This window comes from Lepisma saccharinum, chromosome 11 (assembly GCF_977018435.1).
Source record: "Lepisma saccharinum chromosome 11, izLepSacc3.1, whole genome shotgun sequence".
In the NCBI taxonomy this organism is placed as follows: Eukaryota; Metazoa; Arthropoda; class Insecta; order Zygentoma; family Lepismatidae; genus Lepisma; species Lepisma saccharinum.
This window is the reverse complement of record NC_139239.1, coordinates 68845654-68870210: the sequence shown is the minus strand read 5'-3', so window position 1 is coordinate 68870210 and position 24557 is coordinate 68845654. Positions and strand designations below refer to the sequence as shown.

At 36.7% G+C, this 24557-nt stretch overlaps 1 protein-coding gene and 1 long non-coding RNA gene across 4 annotated transcripts in view; one reads left to right on the top strand and one right to left on the bottom strand.

Annotated features, from left to right (window-relative positions):
* Nucleotides 1-401: 401 nt before the first annotated feature.
* Nucleotides 402-24557, top strand: part of LOC145994895 (uncharacterized) — a 40942-nt gene continuing 16786 nt past the window's right edge. For all 3 annotated transcript variants that reach the window (XM_083131357.1, XM_083131359.1, XM_083131360.1), the window contains exons 1-4: nt 402-531; nt 6616-6801; nt 20151-20321; nt 21164-21236. In XM_083131357.1, the coding sequence (XP_082987483.1) occupies nt 517-531; nt 6616-6801; nt 20151-20321; nt 21164-21236 (445 nt within the window). In that variant the 5' untranslated portion in view covers nt 402-516. The remainder of the gene's footprint in view (nt 532-6615; nt 6802-20150; nt 20322-21163; nt 21237-24557) is intronic.
* LOC145994896 (uncharacterized) lies at nt 13230-17385 on the bottom strand. The gene is made up of 3 exons (XR_014442400.1): nt 17372-17385; nt 15372-15498; nt 13230-13267 (listed from the first exon to the last, which is right to left on the bottom strand). It is a non-coding gene; the product is annotated as an uncharacterized LOC145994896 (long non-coding RNA).

Sequence of the window (24557 nt, the reverse complement as noted above, 5' to 3'; positions counted from 1 at the left end):
TAATAATAACATTTTCATGTATTAAACAAGAAACCGTACTATCACCCTCTATGCTATCACATGCAGCCAATGAATTAATCTACCTAGAAGTAGATTATTTTTAATGTCCGACTCGCCGTACCATGATCACCATGATTCAATCTCATCACTTTTAGGGAGACGTGTGCTCTAGTGACCAGTAAATCCGACAATGCAATGGGTGTTTGAGTTTGAGCTTTTGTTGAAAGTCCACTTTGTGTTAATCTGGATTACGTTCATTAATTGCGTTAATCATCACTCATCATCGTGAGTACACCAACAGTTGCAGAAGTACGACGTAAATTCTGTTATTGACAATCGTGCTGTAGAAAAACGAAGACCACAAACGCGCTTCGTCGTTTACTTGTTCGCAGTAAACTATTAAAGAGGGCGCTGGAAGCAGACATTTTCTGACGGGGAAAAGCATTTGTTTTGTTATGAAATGTAACCCAAAATACCGAATTTTGTGTAGTGCAATGAAATTTTCACATATTTGAGATGGTTGACAACCAGGTAATGTGCATAAGTTAATAAAATCAATATTATTTACTAGTATAGAAGGTGGTTAAACGTAATGAACGTGTCGTGTAGTTTGATACGCCGAACACAATTTTAAGCTGCGAAAAATTAGCTCTTTTCTGAAATTATTCTTATAACAACAGTTTTTAATACGCAACTTGTACATTTTGATAACATCAGATGTATTGAACTAAGATATTGTGGGTAAAGATAAGAGTGGTAATATATTTAGTAGCCATGCCCAGCTCACGGACAAATGCATGCTAATATTTTTGGTTGTAATTAATTGCTTTAAATTTACTACAATTACAACCAGATGGATAATCTTGAAGGTAATTTCGGTCCCTGAATCCTGCCAGGTTTTCATGTGAGGTTTGAAGTTGGCATGCCTGAGATGAGATATGTGATTAGTAGTGGTGGTGTATACTGGGTACAGAATCTGGGGCATGAGTTTTCAATACCGGACAACTCTCCAATTTCTATAAAATTTTGCCTACTTACTAATTTCGGTGTCCTGATGACGTATCTGTAGTTCATATTTGGCGGTCACTTGTTAAAATTGTACATTTGCGTGTAGAACTTGTAAAATAACCTTGTGATTTACCACGGTCATTGTCCATACACAGCAATTCGGAACCATCTTTCTTTCGCAATTCGTTAATGGTCTTCCTTTACGCACAACAATCTTGCTACCTTGAATATTGACGTCAGACAAGGAATGCCTACTAGGTTAGGTTAGGTTCCATTAGCATAAATACAAAGAAAAAATAATATTTTGGCTAAGAGAACTATACCTTGTCTTGCCTAAGATGACGTCAAAACACTATGTTGCTAAAGTGTTGTGCGATAAGTGACACCCATTTGGGGGAAAGTGGCGTGTTCCGTGGAGCTACTGTTCTTATGGTAGGGTACCGTAGGGGGTAAATATGCGATATCGCCTGGACGGATTTCTTCAAATTTACAGGAGAAAGTACTTACTGAAATGAGTTTCTTTAGTATTCTGGACGTTCTTGGAGGTATTTTCTTTCACGGAAAGTTAAAACTTCGTAGTTTAATGCTGCCGAACAAGAATTAATCACTTTTTACGTAAGAAATTGGCACTGCCTGCCACATTATGCTGTTGTTTCCATTGTGTGCGTGCAGATGGCGAGAGCGTTGAAAGTCACGCGATCTCTGCAGTGTTTCCAAACGTGCCTTCTTTTTACGAAAATTTCTATTTTTATCTATGTTCGCCGTGCATTCTTTTTTCGATGAATTTAGGGGTGAAATGAGTGCTAATGGAACCTAACCTAACAGGCGTAACCTAACCTTTTGTGAATGGTTTGTGGGGCTATCCGTGGATGGTTTTTGGGGCTAACGTCAATGGTTTGTGGGGCTACCCATGGATGGATTTTGGGGCTAACGTCAATGGTTTGTGGGGCTACCCGTGGATGGTTTTTGGGGCTAACGTGCATGGTTTGTCGAGGTAAACATGAAAAAAAAAAATCGAAATAGTACGTAATATTCCGTCATGAAGGTTTGAAACACTGCTTGCGCACTGAAAATCGACAAAACACAACATGACGCGGGATGATCCATTACGAGTGCACGCCATATTGTCTATTACAGAAGCGGAACAAGTAAAACAAATAATCAATTGTAATATGAAAAGTTGACAGTATTTTATGGATAAAGGCATAACTTCACCTTAAAGAATGTTCCGCAAGGCAAAATAGGTAAGTACCAGTGGTAAAATTAAGGAAATAAATGAGTGAAAGGTGTCCGGGCATTATCGCATATTTACCTGGTTATGTTACGTTAAGAAAACAGTTTATTTCGTTTTTTTCTCGATTTCCATACTCGACCGCCAATTATTACATGCAGATTTGTGATTAGGAGTTCACAATTAGTGAGTAGGCGAAATTTCATAGAAATTGGAGAGTGGTCCGGTATTGTAAACTCGTTCCGAATCTGGACTATCTCACTGTATCATAATGTTCGAATGGACAAAAATTTGATTGTGGGGAGGGATGGGAGGTTCTTGTTCATTTTTAGATATTTTGAAGTAATGTAATATTGTGAAATGTTTATGTGGGCCTAGACGCGAGACCTTGTACCTTTTTGAGAGTCTGAGACCTACCTATACTCACGATTTGAAGCTTGGGGCCTCTTCGTTGGTGTAGTAGCAACATCGTCACATTGAAACAAAAGGGTCCCGGTTTCGATACCTGGTGGATGCACATAGTGTTTTGGATCCCACATTAAACTATAGGTTCAGTCCTCGAAACGAAGATGACCGGATCCCTTTCCGATTTTCTTCATATTTGGCATACTCACTAATTGAAGCCTCCTAATCACGAATCTGAAGTTAAAAGTTGTTCGAAACGTCTAGAAATTGCAAAATAAGTGAAAATAAGGCGTTGGTTTTCGGAATGGAAACCGTCGATTTTCGCGAAATTTTCTGTTTCACAAGGAAATAAATATATACCTATTCCTGATACTACCACAACACCAAATTTCAACTATGTTTGCCTAACCTAACCACATGTCAATGGTTCACAATTATTTTGCAATTTCTAGATCCTGATACTACCACGACACCAAATTTTAACTACTTAAGGGAAGATATTAGTATTATTCCCAAAGCTTAAATGCAAACCAACTAAACAATTCCTCACACAAACGACCAAATATTGTGGTTTCCTCGTCTACAATCTTATTTGCTATTCTTACACTCGATAAGATGCTTAGTGTAACCCGTATCAAACTACAAATTTTATCGCTTTCTAACCGAAATAATAAATGTGAAACACTATCACATTTTTGTTGTGTTTGATAATAATTTGAGCCATTAAGCTGTCCTACATCTTTCACTAGCCAACCTCCATGGTGGGATGGTTACATAACACACTACAAAGCCTGGGGTTCCAGGTTCAAGTCTGGGCATGAGTGTTCTCTGTGAGCAGAGGCGAAACCACAATTGTTTATCTGGAGAGGGGTCAAGTACCAGGACAAACGTGCCAATAATAATAATAGTAATATAGTGGTGGTAGTGGTAGAAATAATAGTAGCATTAAAAGACGTGTGTTTGAACAAATGATTTGAAATATTTTTCCAACACATTCAATTTCATAGCTAATAATGGAAAACAAGCACACAAACTGTATTTTTGAAAGACAGAATATGCATGACGAACATTATTCTTTTTGTACATTTGACACGTATAACTTCCATGTACAACATATATTTTACACATATGCAACATGGAGCGACGTAAAATAAGAAAATACGTATGCAACATATGCTAAATTGTGTACTTATTCAAAGTTTATTTTATATATATTATTTAAATACATTACATGATCAATTGATCCGCCAAATTGTCTCTCAATGTGCGTACTCCTTTTCCTCAAAAGAATTGTTCATGTATTTAAGCAGCAACAATCTGAAGTATATATCTGGCCTTACTTCTCTCTCGGGTAATTTAGAATGCATTACAGAAAATAATCATGTTGGGATCGAAGTGAGCAGGAAAATCTTTAGATCCAAATATTTTCAAACTGAAAAGAATATTGATTTAATAGGGCACAAATAATTTCACGCCATGGCATTCTCTTTAACATTTTTTATTTTTTATTTAGATCTTTTTGGCTCCCAGGGCTGATTCCCGCCACCCCCTAGCTATGGCTCTGAACTTGGACTATAAGAATAGCAGATATTGCGTTTGCTAGTGAAGCGAGCAAGAAAATTTTACGAAATGTACTTTTATTTGTATAAAATTTGAAATTGAGGGGGCAATTGCCCTCTGTTCCCCTTGCAAGTGCCCTTAGCCATCTGGAAGAAAAATGCAAAAAAACACTTGAAAACTAATTCCATCTTGAGTATCCATTTGTCCTGCTATTCTTAGATTCTGCTAGTCATGTATCTTTACTTCAATGGTTGCCCCCCCCCCTAGATTGGACTTCCATCCAAGATCGGGGGGGCGGACAATGTCCCTGCCCCCTCTGTGGTTGCAGAACTATTTGTGAGTGTCTTCATCAATTTCACGTCATCTCTCGTTGTCACGATTAGCTAGATGTGGCAGAATAGCAACACTAAGTAACAAAAATCAAATATCCACTCCCTTTCTCTAACACATGAATCGCTATTACCTAAAGGTAGACTTGGGAAACAAAAAATTAAGCAGTTCAAACTTCATAGCAACACATCAAGAAGTCGTATCAAGAAAAACATCCAAACACATTAGGCACCTTTAATACAAGACAACTCAAAATGTCGCAACTGTTCTAGATACTGAAAATTGCGAAATCATTTCCTGAAGTCTGAATCTGGAAGGGAATTTTTCCCCCCAATCCTATACGTCATTATACGGAATTCCCCACACCTTCATAAATCACAAAATCAATAAATGTCTTTGTTATGTTGCTAGAGTAATACAGGATATAATTGTAAAGATTAGTGAGAATTCCAGGTATTTTTCTGTATTTTTCATAGGGGGGGGGGCAAGGCAGGCTCTCAGGGGGGGCAGTTGCCCCCCCTCTAGCTACGGGCCTACCTCCAGGGCTGGACCTTCCAATATGTCATGTCTGTAATGTCATTTTAAGTGTTCGGCATATTCTTATTGAATGTGCCGATTTACTTTTCTCAGACATACTTTTAATCTTCCCAACTGTTTATCGTTCCTGCCCACTACCGTGGCAGAGAGGTTGGCACAGCAAGCTATGCCATCACGGGTCCTGGTATCAAATCCCAGCCCGAGCATGGGTGTTCTTTGTGAGTGTTCCTTCATCAATTTCATCACTTATCCTCATCATTGCGAATAGTCAGAAGTGGCAGAAAAGCAACACTGAATAACAAAAATCAATCATCAATTCTGTGTGGAGATGTCGACAGTGTTTCAACAAATGTTTTTAACGTTTTGAGAAGAGCAGACCTAACTTTTTCTAAGGAAGTTGTGTTTGTCCTGTGCACGTCCTTTTACAACCTTTCATGTTTAATCTTTCTCCTATTTAACTCTTAGCTAAGGTTTTAGATAGGGGGATATATCCATGTATACATTGAAAGGTGCACTTTTTCCATGTTTTCCAACACATGCAAAAATGCTAATAAATGAAAACTAAGCAGTACTTGTACACAACCATCTTATGTGCCATTTTACATGTTTAAAGTTGATTGCATCATAGAATCAGGATTTAACTCAAAAACGTAACAGTTGCTGGCTGTGAGAACAATAAATATGCAGAGTTACACTTTGGAATCAAATATCTACAGCAGTGGTTCCCAAAGTGTGTGCTGGGGTGCCGCGAATGGCTTCCTGGAGCACCGCGCCATGTTCTAATATTTTCACTGAAATGACACTTATTCCAATGTATGTGCTTATTTAGTACATTTTATGTGTAAAATGTTTCTAAATTTGAAATATGTGTTAATTTTTTAACTTGTGGCAAGCAACATAACCACACAAACTGATCATTGCACGTGTTAGATAAGCCTACAATATTGAAAAACTAAGGACGCCATGAAACGAAAAGGTTTGGGAACCCCTGATTGACAGCATTAATGGCCCCTAGAAAATGAAAGTCAACCAAAAATTATATATATATTTCACACATATAATTTCATTTCAGCCACAATAATGTGTTAATTATTGCTCGAACATGATAAATTCAAATTTAAGCAATGTTTTTTGAGGAAAGAACACTATTATTGGGGAAAATATGCCATGTTGCCCCCCTGAAAAAAATACCCTCCTTGCCCCTCCCTGGAAAAACCCTGCGGACGTCCATGGGCCTGCTCAATGACTTTAAAGCAAGATTCTATAATTATGCTTCACCCATTAACTCTTGCTAAGGTTTTCTTCTAACTTCTTTTCAAAAATTAAATATCATTTGGCTTAACAAAGTAACGATGTGTACATTTATTAGGTATTGCAATTCTTAATTGCAACAGTTAACAGAAAAATTGCCCCATATGGCCATGTCCAAGTTTAAAATGCTACAATTTGTATCACAGTTTGTACTATGGATAACATTATGTGGTGGTTCCTTTGTATAACATGTAAATAGTGTTTAATTTCATATTATTCTTCATTTTGTTTAGGTCCATCAAAGGAACATGAGTGGAACAAGATTTATGGTGCAATGGGAGGAGCATCCAGCACACTTGACTTCTCGATTGGGTCAACTTTTAGAACATCAGACATTGGTCGATGTCACTCTTATGTGTAATACGCACACCTTGCGAGTACATAGAGCAGTACTAGCTGCATGCAGTCCTTACTTTGAGGTAAAATATATATTAATTTTTGTAATAAATGTTCATCACTATTGAGTTTTAATGTATCTTTTAAATTCAGAGTAGCTGTGAGCTAGTGTGTGCAATAATTCCAAAATAAGTTATAAGTGGTCTTCTTGGGTAATGTTGTGTAAAAATTTGTTACTGCCAGTTGAAGTTTAGCATGCAATGTTAATGGTACATTATCCATTGTGTAATGCTTTAAACTCGACTTATTCTAACTCTACGTTTTGAGAGAGCACCTCTTCTCTCGTCGTCAGTTGAACAAGTTCCTTTTATGGGTGGGGGGAATAGAGTCTACGACAGACCTTTCATTTTTATTGCTACAAACCTGTTTAACCAACTACTCCAGTGGAGGTGTCCATAGCCCCTATACCAAGTTTCAGCACTGTTCTTTGCTTCAAACTGGCCTCAGGGTGCTCTTGAGTAGGGCAACTTTAATTGTGCCTACTCAGTACAGAATTAGCATACATTAGTTAAGTATTAACACTATAATTTCGATGTGTGCAGAGAAAAAAGCTGCTCCATATACAAGGCATGTTGGGAAAGTAAAGATACAACTGATGTATGTCTTAGGGAAAATATGTGAGGACAACACTGACCATAACCTTGATCCTTACTCTTTCCAATAACATTCATTGGCAGTGCATCGCTAAGTCTTGTGAGAGTCACATGTGCTGGAAATAGCTGTGGTGATAAAGAATCCCGCCAAATACAAAGTGCTGGTTGTGATATGGTTTCTCCAGGCAAAAGGCGAATTTCCAGAGGAGATTCATCGTCAAATTGCAGCAGTTTATGGGAACATTATGATCATCAAAATGTGACAAAGTGGTGTCTTGCCTTCGTTGACAATGAATGTCTGCTGGACATTCGCCTTTTTCCTGGAAAAACAGCATCGCAACCTGCACTTTGCACGTGGCAGGATTTTTTATCACTGCAGCTATTTCCAACATGTGCGACTCTCACAAGACTCAGTGCAGCACTGCGAATGAACACTATTGGAAAGAGAAAGGATCAAGGTTACTGTCAGTGTTGTCAACTTATTCCTCACATATTTTCCCTAAGTTATACTGGGTATACACAAATGAATGGTGCGTTAATAAATGTCAATAAAAAAAATATATTTTTTAGCTTATGTGGTTGCAGCAAGCACTGTTAGAGATGGAAACTGTCAGAGTTTTTGAAATACGAGTTAAAATTATAATTCTTCAATGTGGGCTTCCCTGGGTGCTTAGTCCCGACTCTCAATACGTGAGCACGGAAACGACCATTTCGTTATTACCCCAACTCGTGATCGGAGAGAAAATCGTAGTCCTGACTGGTCGTTAACGAGTGCCGACTTCGATGGCTTACGAGTTCTCGCTAACGACTGAGAATATAGTCTGTGATGCACTCAAAACAAGTTTGTCGTAAAGGCTACACCCAAAGAACCAATCAGATGGCGATAATTAAAATCGAGAGTTGTGAAGAATCGATCGATCTTCCTAAAAATCGATTGTGGTTTGTTTACTGTCTTATGAAGTTCCAAATGTCGAAATTGATCTTAAATGTAAAACTGCACGGAAAAATAAGTAGTGAGTTTATTCGAATAGATAATATTCATGTATGTGAGTGGCACTCCATGAGGATTTTTCGGAAGAAAAAATAAAACAAATCTATGCACTTACCAAATTAGCTAATAACGTCAAGACTTAAAAAATAAAGAAAAAAATTGTACAATGTTATGAATGTCCAGCCCAATATTTTTTAAAGATGTAATAGTAGTTTTCTTGGTAAATATGCGATAACGCCCGGACACCTTTCACTCATTTATTTCCTTAATTTTACCACTGGTACTTACCTATTTTGCCTTGCAGAACATTCTTTAAGGTGAAGTTATGCCTTACCTCCACAAACCATGCACGTTAGCCCCAAAAACCATCCACGGATAGCCCCACAAACCATTGACGTTAGCCCCAAAATCCATCCATGGCTAGCCCCACAAACCATTGACGTTAGCCCCAAAAACCATCCACGGATAGCCCCACAAACCATTCACACAAGGTTAGGTTAGGCCTGTTAGGTTAGGTTCCATTAGCACTCATTTCACCCCTAAATTCATCGAAAAAAGAAAGCGCGGCGCCATCTGCATGCACACAATGTAAACAACAGCATAATGTGGCAGGCAATGCCAATTTCTTACGTAAAAAGTGATTAATTCTTGTTCGGCAGCATTAAACTACGAAGTTTTTACTTTCCGTGAAAGAAAATACCTCCAAGAACGTCCAGAATGCTAAAGAAACTCATTTCAGTAAGTACTTTCTCCTGTAAATTTGAAGAAATCCGTCCGGGCGATATCGCATATTTACCGTTTTCTTAACTGCATACAAGGCAGGGAGAGGGAGCGTTGTTTCTTTCAAATTTATTATGAAAAAGAGGTGTTTCAAATATGTGGTAACTTCTCGGTCCAAGTTCCGATCGTTTAATTCAAAATTAATGGTGCAATGGTATTTTTTACACGGCTCGATTTTTTATCTGTATTAACACATCGTTACCACACATACTTTATAGTTTTAGTGATTTCTTGCTGCATCTCGTGTGAAGAACGATTTTTCCCTTCCACACATACCTACATGATTGTTTGGGAGTATATATATATTGCAACATATTGAAGGTTAGGTTTTTCTTGGTAAATAATATTTTACGAAATTTTAAGGGCAAAAATACACACATATTCCTAAAATGAATGTTTTGCTTTTCTTTGATACAAATAGCTGATTGGTATCTTACGTTTTAGGTTAAGCAGGTTAGATTTAAGGCTCTTAGAATTAATAAAACATTCCTAAATGGTTTCGTTGTAAGGTTGGGTTAGTCAGGTTTAGGGTTCTTAGCATTATAACAATATCTCTAAGTGAACAAAACATCCAGTCTCAATTACAAAACTACCTTCGAACCTTGATGAAAATCTGCTAAAACTCCATGTCTTACATAACCGGAAACCAAGAATGATTATTTGCTGCAAATCACAGCTACTCGTGTAAGCTCCTTTAAAAATCGAAGTATCTCGGGTAAATAATACTTTGTGTAGAATTTAACAGTGCTAATTCATTTCTCCAAGCTTCAAACTTACCTTCATATATTGTTTCCAGTATTCCAAACTACTTTCTATAATGCAGAAGGCCTTAGAAAGTTGGCTTCGCGGGCTTACAGCAGACAACAATATGGGGGTGTGTCTGCGAGAACCAATCAGGTCCGCGAATGAGCGAGCCCGGTTGCCACAGCTAGCTCTCGCTGCACCCTTCTGGAAGGGTGAATGACCTCTGCCTCTTGCTACCTCGGCCTGTTTGTTCGGCTGAGGAGCAGACGACACGAGAGTATCGGCAATAGTGTGCAAGCGACGTCTGCTGTTAGCCCGCGAAACGCTCTTTCTAAGGCCTTCTGCATTATAATACATCTATAAAATTTGCAAAAATGAAAAAGAAAAGAATATCATTCAGCATTCGGAACCGTTGCCAACTTCTCTATTAATGGCAGAATATTGATTTTCGGTAGGTAATTGTGGGAGTTTGTGAATGAGGGCTGATTTTCTATGAGCATTGTAGGAATATGTATGCATTTTATCCTAAATTTTCCAAAGTTTATTTACAAAAAAAAATATTGAAAAATCGAACGAACACATCAAACATTGGGAAATACAGGAGTTAGTTAATGACATAACATTAAAGTGCAAAAGCAACCTTTTGATGTAATTCTTTTATGGCACATTCCTGGTAAATCCAGGTTCTTCCCCTCACTAATTCATAATTTATTGAATTATACAGAATTTCTTTGCCTTACCAATACAAGTGTGATTTTCCTCAGTGAAATGTACAGAAAACATACCTCAAAAATGACAAAAATATGCTGTCATACAATGAATTTGTTAAAAAATATGCCTTAGGTTTTTTATGCATTTACATGACAAATGACAGCATCATCATAGCGTTCACAGAAGATAGGAAATTTGATTTGGCGTGGAGAAATAAGCTAGGATAAAAACATGACAAAAATCTGAGGCCTGTAAGGGGAAAAAAATCTGAACATATACTTACTGATTTCATAAAGGTGCTTTGTCAAAAATGAAAATTGTTACTTCTGGAAGTTTATGACAGCCACACAATCTTCATTGTGTACCTCAACCTATTTACTTACCATTCAAGTTAACATTTCTGGAGGTGTGAATATCCTTAGCTAGTTATATGCAATAGTTTATGGCAAGTTGTGAATATGCTTAACTAGATGGCACCTCCATTGCAGGAAGAAGACAGTAATTGCATGACAAAGTGTATGCTGTAACTTATTAATGCCTAACAGAACCAAGAAGTTACAGAACTGGCATTGTAAATTTACACAGAGATCCAAGTTGTGGAAATTATGGGAGTGCAATACAGAGTTGTTGTTTTTTTTGGAAACTCTGTGAGCATTGGCACATAATACCAAAGACATGTTTTTCCATTTCATAAATTTTCAGTCAATTATAATGTCTCTAACATGTAAATTTTGCATTCCTAGATGCTATTTAATGATTGGTACAACAACTTTAATTCCTCAAAACTATTTATTCAGCGAAGTGTAATTTTCAGTCGTTATAGTACTGAGACAGTGATGTGAAAAGATTTATGAATTATAATGACAATCTTAGTGTAGGATTTCCCTTACTCTTTGAGTGGAGTGGAGTTTTAAGTCCACTTTTGTGCACAGATAGGCTAATTGGGACTGGACCTACAGTTTAAAGTAGGATCCGAACCACTATCCCTCACCGGTTCTCAAACTTGGAACTCCTTGATTGCAAAGCAAATATGTTACAACTATGCCATCGGGGAAGCACCCCTACCATTTGAAGTAGATGATGTAACAAAAATTATTGTGGATGCCGTATGCAAATGGAAATATAGCATCAAAAGGTAAAAATAATAATAAAAAAAGTATCTCAAGAGATTGAAAATGAAATCTGGAGTCCCCTTGATGTTGAGGTAATTAAGATTTGACTAATCTATTAATGGGGAGACTGTTCAAAGAAGTCCTCCCATTAATGACTATTGCAATATTGTTGTACGAGAACCAGTTGGACCTAACTTAAATTTATGTAATTTTCACGGTCTGAATATAAAAAATATAAAAAAGTCAGTAATTTGAAGATACTTAAATCCTCTTTACCACTAATGAGAAAAGCTGGACATGGGTGAATCTGACTCCAAACACGGCTTTTTTAGAGTTACGTTCCTCTGGTTCTCACACCGCAACATATGACATGAGGTCGTCTTTACGCACAGAGAAGCTACAGTTTAAAGTGGTATCTGAACCATTAAGTGCCTCTGCTGAGTATTGAACATGGAATCTCTTGATTACAAGATGGCAACATGCAACATTTCCAATACACCAATGAAGAGGCTTGAACTGTCAGTGAGCAAATGAGTAAAGTAAGCCAATTTCAGATAGAACAGCACTGAAAAATATATTTGCAATGAAACTTTTCTAAATCAAGTGGGAGGTGATTGTGTACATTATGAAACATGTATTCATGAAATCAGATACACACTGATGCAGACCTTTTGTACACAGAAAAGGCATAGTTAAAAAAAAAAAAACTGACTACATGGGAACTTTGCATGTAATATCAGCTTTTTAAAACTTTAGGAAAACCCTTTTGTGTGTTCTGTTACAGCTCTTGCAATAACAATCTTCTACAACAACACACTACTTTATGGCAAAAGTAACTAAGGCAATGAAGTACATTGATATTTCATAACGACAAACAAGGCTTAAAAACTGTTGCAAAGGGGAAGCTTTAAACAGAATAAAATAAACCTTTTCATGTTTCATCTTGCATATGAAAATATAAATCTCCTTTCTTTAAAGAAATATATTTTAAGGTAACAGCCATCCAAGCCATATGAAATGGCTGATGTGCATTTTACTGAAAAATTATCTGAAAATTCTGGCTCAAGCAGATATTTAGTTTTCTTTTGGTTGAGTCCCAATCTTCAAAAAAACTTTCCAACAGGTAGTAAAAATAAATAACTGAACCATTTAAAGTATTCAATAATTAAATGAAAGAAGTGAGGAATTGGCGCTGCTAACAATATTGAAATAAAGTTCTGGTGTACCGTTACAATGTTATATTTCAAAAAGAATGTCACAGAAAACCTATTTCACACAAACTTAATAACATTAAAGCACATCTGAAGATTCACACACACACACACATGCAGAGTTGACAGTGGATGGGAAAACTGAATTTTCTTCCATCCCTCCATCTTTGATTTTTGTTGCCATAGGAGGGCGATAGTGAAGCACCATGTTCTTTAAAAGACACCTCCATTTTTGTTTTAGGATGCCAATGGTCCATTACATTAGACAGCTATGCACCTCAGGCGTGTTTTTACCAGCACAGTCTATTGGTGTCATGACCCATGGTCCTCTGGATACCCACTGTTACCTGCAAAGATAAAGAAAGGCCTGTCCTGAGTTTCCACTGTAGATAATAAATATCCCAATAACAATTGAAAGTAACTTCACTTAAAATATTTTAAAGGATCAGCAGGAATTCAAGTATTAACTTATGAGCACTTCTATAATCTATTCCTTTACTTCAAGACTACCATGCTCAAGGTCCCGGGTTCGATCCCCGGCCGGTTCAAATCCGGGAACTTTTCTAACGGTGGAAGCGGCCCCGGCGCCTACCCAGCGTCGAATAACATGGGTACCTGGGGGAAACCCTGGGGGGTAAAGGCGGTCAGGGGCGTGATGCTGATCACATCACCCCCACTCACGACCGGATCAAGAAAGTGTGGGGCGTTACCCCCACACCCCCTATACGCCTTCATGGCGTGGTGCTATGCACAGGGGAACACTTTACCTTTTTACTTCAAGACATCTAAAGTGCACATATCTGGTGATGGTTCCCCCAGTCTCTTATGAAGAAACTGTATGTTAAATTTGGCAATCCTCTAAAGTGCCACATTTATAGAAATTTTGAGTACTTTTGTTCAAATCGCAATGTCAATGTTTGACTTCTAAAAATATGCAAGTGTTCCACAAAAGCTCTATTTCCATAGCAAATGGAATGTCGAACATATGAACATGTAATAGCCCCATCTAGTTGCTGCACTTTTTTACACTCTGTGCAGTGCAGGTGTATCCAGTGTCAAGAGTAGTGCAAGGAAATCACGTTCAACCAACTAGACGGAAAGCAGTGTTCCAGTTAAGAAGATTCAACAAATGCCTGTCTGCTGCTTTGAACGGTCATTTGATTAGTTAGCACACACCACATGACCATACACCAGTCCGAAAGGTAGAGGTGCAGACACCAAATACACTACTTGACTCCAAATCAACAAACTAGACAACTCAGTGTTGCACCGTGCTACCAACTAGACGCTTCAGTGCAAAGAGAGTCAAAAAAGTGCAGTCAACTAGACGGGGCTAATGTGTTATGACTCCTAGGTGTTTTATAAACTTGCCTACAACAAACGAGGTTAGATAAATTTATCATCCTCAATTTACATTCTACAAATTCTTTTACATTTCAATAATCTTGTTATTCATATCCAAATTAAACATGTATCATATTTAATCACATGCTCATTGTGTGGCAAACATTATAGATTATGCTAACTGTGAATGTTATGTGAAGGCTTCCATGTAAAGTATTGTCTGGAATAAAAATAGTTACAGTAGAGCGTCGATTATCCGAACGTCGGTCAACCGAACGATCGCTTAACCGAACTGTGTACTCGCTCACTTTCAGATATCTGTAATGAAAAAAGTACGTGACTTAGCTGCTCGTAAGCGTGTAGGCTTGCTTAGACAGACCAAAATAAAGGATTTTTTTAAACGTTAATTTTGTGTACTGTGTGTATTGTTCATGCAAAATGCGTATGTAATATGTACATATTTTTGTTTAATAAACTGTACCACATACTATATATTCCTACTAAAGTTGCCTTTGTACGTTACTTTGTAATACATACTTAAAGAGATGCCTGTTTTTATGAATAAATTTACTGTACAGTACTTCTTTTTGGCAAATAAACATGTACAGTTCGATTATCCGAACAAACCAGTTTTCCGAACACCCATGTCCCCCAATTACTTCGGATAATCGACGCTCTACTGTATATGATTTTATGAAACATTCACGTAACATTTCTATTAATAAAAATGCTTCCACATAAAATTGTCCCTAGCATGGTCTTGTTGTATACTGGTAGGATTTCTTCTTATTATTATTATTACTACTTGTATCTAAGAATAAAACGTTTTGATAACATTTGAAGAACTCAGAAATGTTTAAGTTTAAAATTTACAGATAATGCACATTTTGTAATAATAAAAAGGTGAGAGAAGAGAATACTAGACTTATTGTAGAATACAGATAATTATGAAACAACACTGCACATGTATTCATAATACAGTAATGGTAATAAACATAGTACTTCACATCTTTAATAATGCAGTTCATATATGAGATGAGTGCAATTTAAATACTTCATGGAAAAATTATTAACAATAATTATTCCAGACTTAGAACATCTACATACCTAACAGCCAAGTGTTCCTTGTACCTGCCTTATTCTTATATTGACAAAAGTATCTGATGTTGGAATTCCTCATGTGTCCACCCTGGATACCGAGAGTAGTCACAATATTTTCATTTTAATCGGCTATCTGCAAAAGAGGAAAAGTACTGTAACTTTTGCACAAATAATTGGGTTAACAAGTTGAGGTATTGATCATAATAAGATACTGCACAAAATTAATGATTTTTTAAAAAAATATATATTCATGTTATTCTGAATGAGAAATACCATCCATCTAATGTTACACATTACTCAGTTGTTTACTTCTGATTTATTTGAAAATAGCAACTGTTTTGAAAACCCCACAAATTCACCTTTTACTGTGTTCCAATAAAAAATAATAAAATATTAAAAGAATAGCACTCTGGAACTGTTATTGCCATGAGCACCTTTGATTTGGTTTGTCTTAACAATTATAATTGTATTGTTTTGTCCATGCAAATAGGAATACGAGATAAAAAGTGATACAAATTTGTTTGCTACTCCAGAACTATATGGATAGTATTGAAAATAAACTAGGATGTTCACTTGCACAATATACCTACCTACATGGCCAGTCAGCCACTCATTTCAGTATTTATGTTTTATTACATTTTATTGTAGAAGCTGTCTAAAACTCACCACATGATGGATGTCAATAGGTGTTATTATAATGAAACAAAAATAACGTACAATATCTTACCTACTTTTAACATCCAGCTGATCTGCTTGTATCATTGGGAACTTCATCCATTGTGAGGAGCAATAACCACCATAGCATTGCACACTTGCTCTATACACTGGCTGATGACCTATAACCATCTGGCTGGTACCTCCATGTTGTGAAAATGAGAGCTTCTAGCACCTATAAAATTATTTCAGAAAAAATAAATATAAATTCTCTTACAAGGAAACTTCTATCAAACAGTTCCCACTGACTCAAAGATTTTCATGCTTAAAATAAGTTCATGCTACCCACTATCAACACATGACATAAGGTAGTTAAACTGAGTGCATTCTGTTGATGGTTTCATATAGAAAAAAATATTTTCCCCTTTGCAATTGATGGTTATGAATACAGTATACCAAGTACCCCCTCCCATGCACACACACACACACACATATACATTACTAATGACATTTTTGTCACAAAAAAGGTTTTCTCTCACCAGTGTCTGGGCAACCGAATGGAGTACTTTCACTTTTACTGGTGCTTAGGCGTTTAGGTTAGATTTTGTGATTACAATAAAAAAAAAGATAATTTTACATTCCCGTCGTGATTAAAAAATAGATTTGGGATAAATTCTAATGTCCGTAACTCTGTAAATATACGTTTCTATGCCCCCAAGCTTCTGATATAGTCTTAACAACAGTTAATCTTTCCATGGTGAATTTTTCCTGGAAATTGGAGGGAGTACATAATTTAGTACACTCGACCTGCAATTAATACAACTTAAAACATAGTGTCAAAATTTCCTTTAAAATCTTTATCATCAGTTCACGTACTGTATAAATCATGCGTACCATTTTCCCCCACCCCATATATAACATATGGTAGTGGTGCCTAATTGAAGTATTTTATAGTACCGTAATTTCATTTACTGGTTGCAACAGGACAACATGTTGCAGAAAATTAATTGTTCTTATTTTGTGCGGTATCGTTGTTTTACATTTTGATGTGACGTGGGTGGAATGTTGGCATACATTTCCCAGGTGTACCAAATATATTTTGCAGTAGTATTTTATTTCGCGATTGCTAAGCTTAAGGAATGTTGCAAAAATATCAGCTCTAATTCTTACAAAGTACGTGGAACAATGTAATTAACAATAAGAAGGAAAATGGCACTAAGTATTCAATTATTTAGGTACATCGTAGCACCAATTCACAATACATACGTATTTCACTCTCCCCCAGATTTGTTCCAATTGCCCTTATGTTCATACCCAATAATATTAATAACATACTAACATGATGTACTTACTCGAAATACGACTGAAACGAAGTGGACTTGCAATTCTTCTTTCTGCAAAACCATCCTCCGCAACAGCTGATAGTGTCCATCTTGAAAATCTGCAGCCGTGAACGAACTCGGTAGGTGCCTGGCTTGTGAGTAGGTTCCACTCGTTTTCTGTTAGCGCGTCCGTAACCGTATTCGTTAACGAAGAGTGGAGACTACACTAAATGGCATTCGTTAGCCTTTCTTGACAAAAACGTCACGAACTCGTTAGACCTTAATGTGTTGACAGTTCAAGACTTAGGCCCCAGGTCACACAACACACATCAACGCGGTAATCAAACTCGATCCAGACACGGTAATGTCTTGCACTGCATGCATTATCCGATCACAAAGTTGCAGGATGGAAGTTGGTATTGGTTGTGCATAAACCCTGTCTTTAATAAACCCCATAAACTAAACGCTGCACCATAATCACAGATTTCGACACCTCAAACCAGAGAACACAGTACACCTTCTCGACCTGATGCCATTTTCCAAATTAGGCGCACAACCTAAAAGGCCTCGCAGTTTCCGCCTCTAACAGTGTTTGCTGCAACCACGTAAGTTGAAAAATATATATATTTTTTTACATTTATAACCACACCATTCATTTGTGTATACCCTGTACATCAGTTGTATCTTTACTTTTGTGACACGCCTTATAGTTATAAAATATGCAAATGTAAGTATAAGTGCAACCTTACTGCAAAAAGAAATAATAATTAGAGGAATAACAAACTGGCTCACTGTATTTATGGCAGAATAAATATGTAATTCATGATGTTTTAACCAATGAAATGCACATCACAGCCCATGTGCACCCTGTATTTGAGAGTCTGGTGCAACGTAAAGAGTCCTACGTTCTGTTCCCAGTGAAGTTGCACCCGGTGGAAGCACATAGTGGTTCGGATTCCACTTTAAACTGTAAGTCCAGTCCTGATTTGCCTTACTGTGCATAAAATGGACTTAAAACAGCAACTTAACCAACCAACCTTGTGAAGGTGCAGGCCAACGAGGCTCTGTCTTCTGGGTCGACAGCCAGGATATTCCTATGTGGGATTATGTTGTCTTGTGTTTTTAACTAGATAAAGATGTTTTAGTCCTCAGAGATGGTAAAGTTTTAGTTCTTGTTAAGTAATTAATGAATGTATTAGTTTTAAAAATTGAGTTAGAAAGTTTTAAGAAACATGTTTTATTTTCTTATTAGAGCCCTATTCTGAATTTTATTTTAGTTAAGGGGCTTATTGCCGTATTATGTGACAGGCAAAATAGCTTGTGTGCTGGTATGCCCATATTACAAAAATCGATCAGTTTAAAAAAAATTATAATAATAAAAAAGACAGTGTTGATATAATAATAATCTGTATTCATCCGTTGACCCAATTTGCATGGGTATGGATTTTGTCAGATACACAAAAATATAATATAAGCTATGGTATACAGGCTATTGCAGTATAAGAACATTTTTTTGACATGCTGCACATACGGTATGTGATAAAGAAGTTTACATAAATTGTACATTATATTCACTATTAAAAACAATGATAAGCATGCATACTTGTAAAATAAATATATGTAGTACATGCATGATTTTCTTTTAAAATTAGAGATACATTATTGAATTTCTTTGTATACTTGATACTTGTACCCAGTCTAATTTATAGTTCAGTAATATCATACAGAGCTCTGTCTGCGAGGTATTCTTTGATTAGCTACAATTTTTTCTTTAAGGGAGTGGTATTTTTTAGCCAAGAGGGAAGGTTGTTGTGGAATTTTAAACCTGATGAATGTGGTGATCTGTCTGTCAGAGTTAATCTCTTAGTGTGGATATGGAAGTTTTGTCTTTGTCTTGTATTATGTCCATGAATTTCTTTGTTTCTAACTTGTGTTTTGTCGTAACTAACTAACTCTAGCCTTCTTAAACCTGCAGCAACACAGGCCTTCCATCTGTCCCTATCCTGAGCAAGATCTATCCACTCTTTTCCATCCCTAGATTTCCTTTAGGTCCATCTCAACGTTATCCCCCCATTTGTCTTGGCCTTCCTACTGGTCTCTTACAATCAGGTTTCCCAACAACAATCCTGTAAACTCTTCTTTCCTCTCCCATTCGTGCCACATGGCCTGCCCACCTAAGTCTTCTTGATTTAATCATTCTAATAATATCTGGACATGAATACAAATTATGTAGTTCTAAGTTATGTTACCTTCTCCACTCATCTGTCTCCTCATCCCTTTTAGGTCCAATTATTTTTCTAAGGATTCTCTTTTCAAATACTCTCAATTTCTCTTTCAATGTAAGGGACTAAGTTTCGCATCCATATAATACTACAGGCAAAATTACTGTTTTGTATATTTTAACTTTTAGTTTCTTAGATATTAAACGAGAAGACAAAAGTTTATGAAGAGAAAAGTAACATGCATTTCCTGAATTAAGCCTGCTTTTAATTTCCTCTTTAATATCATTTTCATTTGTTAGTAGACATTAAGTACATAGATAATAGATTTATATACATACAGCGAGTATAAGGACATAATTTTGTTTTCGTGAAATGCAATTCTGCATGTGAATCTGGAAGTATTTTGCATATAATTCAAACAGCCCTTTTCTGTATTGTGAACACACTACACACTACAGGTATGTTGCACAGTGGTTTGAATCCTACTTTGAACTGTAGGCCCAGTCCTGATTTGCCTACCCGAAGATCCTGTGAACTTATAACAAACTCTTTTGTTCGTGGCTAAGCTTGACATTTTAATTTTGCAGACGTTACTACAGTCCATATTCCAACGTCAGCTGGGCCAGCATCCACTCATAGTTCTGAAGGACATGCAGTTTTCTGTACTGAAGTCTTTGGTGGAATTCATGTATTGTGGTGAGACTAGTGTTTCGGAAGATGATCTGGGAGCTTTGCTTCAAGCAGCAAAGTTTTTTCAGGTACTTTATTCATTAAATGTTTTTACTTTTTCTTGATAGTGCATTTGATTATGATAGAAAAGGAGGAGTAATATTAATGTAAATGAAGTAGAATTATCTAATGAAAATGAAAGAATTAACTCTTGACTGTTCCAACAAAGTCATTTTCGAAAATTCCTCTACTTTTGAAAACCACCATGATATTCCAAATTTTGAAAAAATACATTGCTTAGGATTCCTTCTAGATGAATCTTCATGTGGTTTGCTTTTGCTGTTGTCTAGATATCTGTAATAGTTTCATTGCAGCGTAAGTGAATTTTCTATCACAGTTTGCCTTCAATAAACCACAAAATTCTAGTTGGTAAATTACCATCATTATTATTATTATTATTTTTTTTTTTTGAGTCAGTGGTTAAATGGTTCTGATTGATCTGCAAGAATATCAACAACATGTCATTGGCCCATATGGAAGATTATCCTGGAAAAATTTCCCTTGTGGTATCCTTCAGGGCACTGTACTTGCCCCCCACCTGACCTCCCGAGAGTGTGCGAACATGAACAAGTATTTTTTTAAAATAAAATTTTCAGTAAAAAGTTTAAAATTAAGATATACAGTTATGCTTTTGATACTGTTGCATACAGTATGACTTGTCAAATTGTTTGTTCACTACTTAAGAATTTTAAAGTAATTTAAATTGTGGGATATTACTGGGGATTCAGGTATGCAATGGAGGAGTTACTATGTGCTGGAGGCTGAAAAACTGTAAGATTTTATCATTACTTTTAAGGATTTTAAAGCTTTTGTATCCAGTTTGTTTGCTTCATTTGGTATCTCTGATAACCAGTACATTGCTTTTTTGCAGGTGAAAGGATTGTCCTCAATGACAAGAGAAGTGCTTGGCTTGTCAGCGAGCAACAAGAACGCAGTGCCTATAGGTAATGCAATTATTTTTAAAATTAGCAATTGTACCTTTTCAAAATACATAATACCATCAAGTGGAGGAAATTCAAAATAATGTAGGTCTGAGCTGATTGCTGTGCATCAGAATTATGCAGATAGAAAAATTAAATAAAAAATTAACACAAGGAATGGGGAGAGGGGGGAAAGTCAAACAGATGGTCAACTCGTAGGGTATTGACTTCATTTGATTGCAGAAAAACTATATACAGCACATTTCAAATTATCAAATCCCCGTAACTGGTTGGATTATCACCCCACCTCTGCTGAGGCATGTGGGAGTGAGGTCAGTAGGTAGGCCTTGGCCTCCAAGGGCTATTGCACCGCATATTATTATTATTATTAAGAATTCTCATATCCTTGACTTCAGAGTTCAGAAGGTTATGGAAAAAGTGTTTCCATTTTTTTTTATATTGAATTTCCTTCAGAATTTTCTTTTACCAAAGCTCTTTTAAAGGTTTTTATGTCATTATAGAATTTATGTGTTTCATTAATTCTTATTGCTTACTTCTTTTGCTTTATTTTCCAGTCATTGCTGATACTTTCTTTTCATTAAAAGTCTATCTTCTTCTTCTTTTTTTTTAAACAATAATTTTCTTCACTTGGCCACATCATAACTACAAAGTAAGTACTGTACATGTAAGCTCATGAATATAGATTTGCAGTGCATTGGCACTGAATGGCATACATACAAGTTTGATCCCTGCCTGAGTCACAGTTGGTGTAACTTTTCAGTAAGTCATAAAGTCTTAAAGCAAACCATGTTTGTAAAGATAGCTCGAGCAATGGTTTCTGTCATGCATGTATGAATGCACAGACTAGGGTTCAGCTGATACTGATGTCAGTGTTTCTGCATTGGCCGAGAGCAGAGGTTTCGTTTCACTAATATTTCTCTCGGTTTTGGGTATTTCACAGTTTCCTCAAAAATGCCTGCACAACTCTTTTCCATGGTCTAATTATCCTGGAAAGTTTGCAAAATTTTTATTTTTTGTTTATTTTCCACCAGTAATGTGTGGAAAGGTGGATTTTGTGATTAACTTTTAGTGGACTGTTCAAACAAGACCACCACCACATGGCAGTAATTAACATGCCAGTTCTTGAAAACTACAGACGATAATTCAGTTTCGTCATTTTTGTTCATTTATATAGATATGGAGGTATGACCTATTGGAATGACAAAACAACATATTTATTGTTACTATTTTTAAGAAATGTATTTTGAAAATGCAGATTATTTTTACTCCAAAAATTATGCAATATAACTTATGAATGGAGTCTTACTCTTCAACCATTGGTTGTTGCTGATATTTTTTAATTTTATGTGTAAGAATGAAAACAAAGGAACTTGTTCGTAATTTGCAAAAATTAGGGGGTACAGCAGGAAACATCCAATTTTCAAAATTTCCTGAAAATTATGGTTTATAATTTCTAATTTTTTTTTCAAAATTGGGGAGACGGAAATTACACATCCTCAAAGAGTGGTCTTTTGTTGTGCTTCCATGCAAATTTAGTCCTTCCTGCTGATACAACACAAGAAGTGATTTTCCAGAATTTTTTCCCCACGAAGAATCTGCCTATTTTCAATGCAGCTTTGCATGGTTGTAGGAATATACTACCGCTCCTACATACTACATCTTTTTGCTTGCGTTGGTCTATTCTGGTCTTCTTTTTGTAAATTTCATTATTTCGAGGCAAAATGTATAAATGTAACCTCTACTAAAGTGGTTCTGGCCAAAGAATGGACTTGGAAATTCTATGTTTGTCTTTTCTGTCGAAAGCTCGGGAAGGTCACATGAACCGCTGAACCAATCACCTTTGTTCAGTTGCTGTGGTGAGAGTAAATTCTCATGGTATTCTGCATTGCCAAATTTTTCGTTTCGAGCTGTTTTCGAAACAGGTGGCACCCTCAACAAGGTCAAGCACAGCGAAGTCTAATGGTTGCCACAGCGCAGCAAGCAAATATGTCTCAGCTTCCCTGCCTCTCCCTGAAATGCGAGCGAAGGGGGCATGTTGACAGGAAGAGGTGTCGTGCACAACTGGCATGTAGCAACCGGTAGCAACACTACTTTCTCCTCTTGAACTGGAGGCGGAAAATCTGGGTTTCCTCAAGTCCATTCATTGGTCGGGCCGGGCTGACCTTAAGAGTCCTGTCATAAAAGAAAACCATATCTCTGTGGCAATTAGTTCTCTTGCTACAATTTTTTTGTCCACCACGACAAGTTTGAAAAGCATGTACGGAAAGTACCAGAGAGACTCCTTTCCACTAAAGGTACAATGACAGCTGTTTTAATATTCTGGTGTAATTCTTGAATATCTGGAGTGAAAAACTGCCAAATTTCTGCATATAATTGCAGTGGAATGTTGTATATTAATAGTGATCAATACTTCGAATAACTTTTAATTAATTGTTACAGTGAGTATCAACATCGGTATCAGTATTGGTTCACCCCCCCTAGCATAGATCATAATTTATGTCCCAACATATATGTTTTACATTCTATTATCACTTTGCCTCAGTTAATTTTGCACATAATAGGGCCTATGTTATTACATAATTTTTGATGTCAGACATTGCCCACTTATTGAGTAGCGAAGTCCAAAACATACACAGGTCTTGTCTAAAGTATGATGGGAAGTCAGTAAATAGGTCACAAACTGATGTGGGAAAGCTGAAAATAGTAGTGAGTAGTTTCTAAAGGTGACATTAGGTAGCAGTACAATCCAGTTTGATGCTCGAGGAGTATATGTTAGAAGAGCAGCATGCTGTTGTGCTTTTTTCATGGGCAAAATGACTTCCTGTAAGGAATATTCACAAGGAAATGTTTCATGTTTATGGTGAGAAGTGTTTGTTGCATAAAGTGGTGCATAACAGGACCGCTAAAAATGCACCTTGGTGGCAAATGTTTTAGGGATATGAAGATGTTGAACACGAGGTGCGACTGTGGTTGGGACAGCAGCCCAAAGATTTTTATGCAGCAAGTTTTGGGGAACTGATAAAGCGATGGGATAAGTGTATCAATGTTGATGGTGATCATGTTGAAAAATAAAATGGTTTTGTATCTCACTTAGTAAAAAAGAATAAGTAAAGTGCTCCCCTGTGCTTTGCACCATGCCATGAAGGCATATAGGGGGTGTGGAATTAGGACCCCACACTTTCTTGATCACAGCCGAATTAGGACCCCACACTTTCTTGATCACAGCCGAAGGTGGGGGTGATGTGATCAGCACCATGCCCCTGGCTGCCTTTACCACCCAGAGTTTCTTCCAGGTACCCACTTTGTACGACGCTGGCTGGGCAC